General features: G+C 30.9%; 1 protein-coding gene across 1 annotated transcript in view; it reads right to left on the reverse strand.

The window, feature by feature from the left end:
- Positions 1-220: 220 nt before the first annotated feature.
- The window catches only part of LOC106471570 (T-complex protein 1 subunit beta-like), a 49,004-nt gene continuing 45,040 nt past the window's right edge, over positions 221-4,184 (reverse strand). Inside the window, exon 10 of the mRNA XM_013932172.2 lies at positions 221-258. Coding sequence (XP_013787626.2) covers positions 221-258 — 38 coding nt within the window. The remainder of the gene's footprint in view (positions 259-4,184) is intronic.

Consider the following 4,184-nt stretch of genomic DNA (forward strand, 5'->3'; position numbering starts at 1 on the left):
CCGAACCCGCGACCCTCAGATTGCGAGTCAAGCGCCCTAGCCACCTGGCCAGAGGTAAGTTTATGAACTGACTACGCTAAAATACTGAGTGAAGATACCCTGTGTATGAATTTGCTTTAAAAAAAATCTCCTAGACATCGGAATAAGTAAAATGTCTGTAATCTGTTTTCATATATATATCACAGAGATGTGGTTTTGTTAAATATTGAAAAATCGCACTTTATATATATACATCAGTAACGACTCCTTTTTCCATAGTAGTGGGCTGTTTTAATCATTAAATTACAAACACATTTTCCACTTTTTCTCTTCAACCAACCACTATAAAGTTATATTTAACATCTGAAACCAGAAGTTCAATATTAACATAGAGATTTATTTAGTATTTTTAATCTGTTTGAAACTTTATGTGATACAAGGGCTAAATAACTAGGCCAGAGATCCTACCTCAAGGATCAGGATAACAACTAGGCCAGAGATTCTACCTCAAGGATCAAGATAACAACTAGGCCAGAGATTCTACCTCAAGGATCAGGATAACAACTAGGCCAGAGATTCTACCTCAAGGATCAAGATAACAACTAGGCCAGAGATCCTACTTCAAGGATTAGGATAACAACTAGGCCAGAGATTCTACCTCAAGAATCAAGATAACAACTAGGCCAGATATCCTACCTCAAGGATCAAGATAACAACTAGGCCAGATATCCTACCTCAAGGATCAGGATAACAACTAGGCCAGAGGACAGGTTAGTGAAATTTGTAAGTCTTTTATGTTCAATTTAAACTATACTTAACAATCATGATCAAACTGAGGACAGGCTAGTGAAATATGTAACAGTCTATTAAATTTAAACTATACTTAACAATCATGATCAAACTGAAGACAGGCTAGTGAAATATGTAACAGCCTATTATGTTAAATTTAAACTATACTTAACAATCATGATCAAACTGAGGACAAGCTAGTGAAATTTGTAACAGTCTATTATGTTAAACTGTACTTACTTAACAATCATGATCAAACTGAAGACAAGATAGTGAAATTTGTAAGTCTATTTTGTTAAACTATACTTGCTTAACAATCATTTATTTATTAACCCTTGACCTAAACTCGGGTAGGTCAAAGTGTACATCATTACCTTTTATACAATTGCATTCAAAATTTAATGAAACAACTTTATTATCAATGCATGCCAATAAGTTTGGCATCATAACACAGATTTTAATTCACATTTTAATTTCATACTTTCTAAAGGAAATATTTAAATAAATTCTCAAGCTTCACAAGATACCTCCTCTCTCCAAATTGTCAATTTTTGATTTTTTTTTTACCCTTATACGACCTCCTAACACTCCATGGAATTAAACACTTATACTATACATATCCCTAAACTGTCAACTTGTAGCTGTAAAACTTTTTTGTTTTCTGCTTTAGGAAGATATAATAAATAAGATGAAGGCCACATGTCATGCTCTTTCTATAATATCATACTTTCATAGATCATCATGCTGTTTAATTATTTGTAATCAACAGAAAGTGAAGATTTCACTTTACTGACAGCCTGAAGTCCTTGTAATAGGCAGATTTGAACATTTTGGCTTAATTTTCTTTGTCTGTCCACTGCTGGAGCTCTGCTTTACCAGGTATAGGAATTATTTAAACTATTTTTAGCTTATTCACTTGTATCACACTTGAACAGTTCATAGTAAAACATAAGCACATTTTATCTCTATGTAGAACAGTTGACAACCCTAGTATTCAAACACCAGGTGGAAAAATTGCTGTATTGGCTATGATTTATAAATTGCCTCTCCAAAATTTAAGTTAGTGAGGTAATTATTTTGGTCTATATCAGAACATGACGTATCTATCGCTACCCTGTTAAACATGAAGGTAATTACTGAGAAGTTGGAAGGGATGTGAATTTTGTTGCAATTGTTAGATAATTGTTTTTAGATACAAATATATTCTAATAGTTAAACTATCTTGATAAATATTATAAACATTTACAAAAGTTAGTTAAGTTTAATCTATACAACCAGTAAACCAATGAGCTACAGGTGAGAGAGTTAATCTGGTACTCCAATGACTGTTTATAGAATCAAAATATAAATAAAAACCATACTTATATAGTCTTGAATTGTAAAAAACTTATACACAAAACACTAATATATCAGAAATTGGTATACAAGCCCATCTTTTTTGTTACAATTGTATTAAAATTCTATATTTCAAAGCATCACTTTTTAACCATGGGAGATTTAGAAGTTCTCGGGAGAAGCATGCCATATTGTAGGTGGAACATCTCAGAACAATGCCCTCTACGTGTTGTCACAGATGATAAAAAAATCTTGTACTTGATAATTGGAGTACTGAAATACAATTGTTGGTAGACTTGCCAAGAAAACATCAGAAAAAGTAACTATGGAAGAGAAATTATTGGCTAAGTCCCTGTAAGAAGTAAAGTAGTCTTTATATATGTAACCCAGTATTTCATCTTTAAAATACTGACGCTTGTGATTAGTATGATAAAAATATATTGTTATACCGTAATGTTGATGCAGTTTCTGTGATGTGGCAGATTATTTACACTGTTTTTTTGTTTTTTTTTTATCAAAGTCCGTTTGAAAGTTTATTTACACTTCATTAGTCTGATATTAATTCTTAAAGTTGATAGTAAATATACAAGTGACTTTATGAAAATTGTAATAATCACCATGAAATATCCCAAATGTATGAAAGTAATAGCTATTTAATTAAGACATCATCAGAGATATTCTATTCTGTTTATATAACATATGATAAATATCTAGATGTTATTTCAAGTTTTGTTCCAAACCAGTAAATATTTGTTATATTTACTATGAAGAAAAACCTTGCAGAAAGTACAGTAAATCGTATTTTATATATAAATGGTTAATGAGTGATTTATTCTCACAGGTGGCTACAGTAATTGAAGAAAATGGTGGCTATGATGGCTGATATCAAAGTTTCGTGCAACCTGTGCAGAAGGAGATAGATGAATCTTTAAAATATCTCTAAGTCTTTAAAGTAATTTTTTAACTATGGGAAAACTAAAAAAAATAAACTTTGAGGCTAACTCCACATTATGTTTATTAAATGTAAGCCGCCAAGTTCATTTATGAGATCTTCACAAGTTATTTTATATGAGGCACTATCTATTGTACAGTTTTCTACTTTTAACATTGTTAATTATTGTACATAATGTAATTTTTTTAAGTTATTCTGTTAAATGTTGCTTTTGTACTCAATTTACCTGTTGGCTGATAAATGGGGTATAAAGCTTGTATTTAATGAATACATCCTGGAGTTATTCCTAACGTTTATATTGTTCTGTGATACAAATTATAAAAGAATGAATATTAGTAGTGGTTTACAATGTTTGTTTTTTTCTTGTGTTTAAATTTAATGAGTTAGTTTTATTAATGATACATCTTATAAAATTAATGAAGCATCAGTTTCAAACTTCAAATTATTTCATTAGTGATTCCTTTAATGCGAAACCAGCCATTAATAAGTAATAGTAGCAAACTACATGTGTATTAAGACAAATTTGAAGTTCAATTTTTAGTTACTCAGGGGAGCAGTGGTTAAAATGCTGGACTGTGGATCCAAGATTCCATGGTTCCTGCTCCTCACTTTGGGAATGTCTAATCTCACCATTCAATTAAGAGTTGACCACAAGGTGGCAGTGGATAGTATTGACTAGCTGCTATCCCTCTAGACTATCACTTCAAAATTAGGGGCCGTTAGGGCAAATAAATGTAAAGTAGCTTTACATAAAATTAAACAAACAACAACTAATCAGGGAGTTAATGAAAACATGTGGTCAGTGATTCAAGTCTGTATAATTGTAATGGTGGATTTTTTTATAAGTAAAACATTCGTGCAGTAAAATAAAAGACATAATTAGTGTCATAGCTGAGTAACAACTGAAAAAATTATTATTATAATAGTAATATCAAGCTTTACAACTAATATGCTGACATGATTGTTAACTAAGTATAGTTTAAATTTAACATAGTAGACTGTTACAAATTTCACTAGCCTGTCCTCAGTTTGATCATGATTGTTAAGTAAGTATAGTTTAACATAATAGACTGTTACAAATTTCACTAGCCTGTCCTCAGTTTGATCATGATTGTTAAGTACAGTTTAA

The sequence above is a fragment of the Limulus polyphemus genome, unplaced genomic scaffold (genome assembly GCF_000517525.1).
Source record: "Limulus polyphemus unplaced genomic scaffold, Limulus_polyphemus-2.1.2 Scaffold4705, whole genome shotgun sequence".
Taxonomy (NCBI): Eukaryota; Metazoa; Arthropoda; class Merostomata; order Xiphosura; family Limulidae; genus Limulus; species Limulus polyphemus.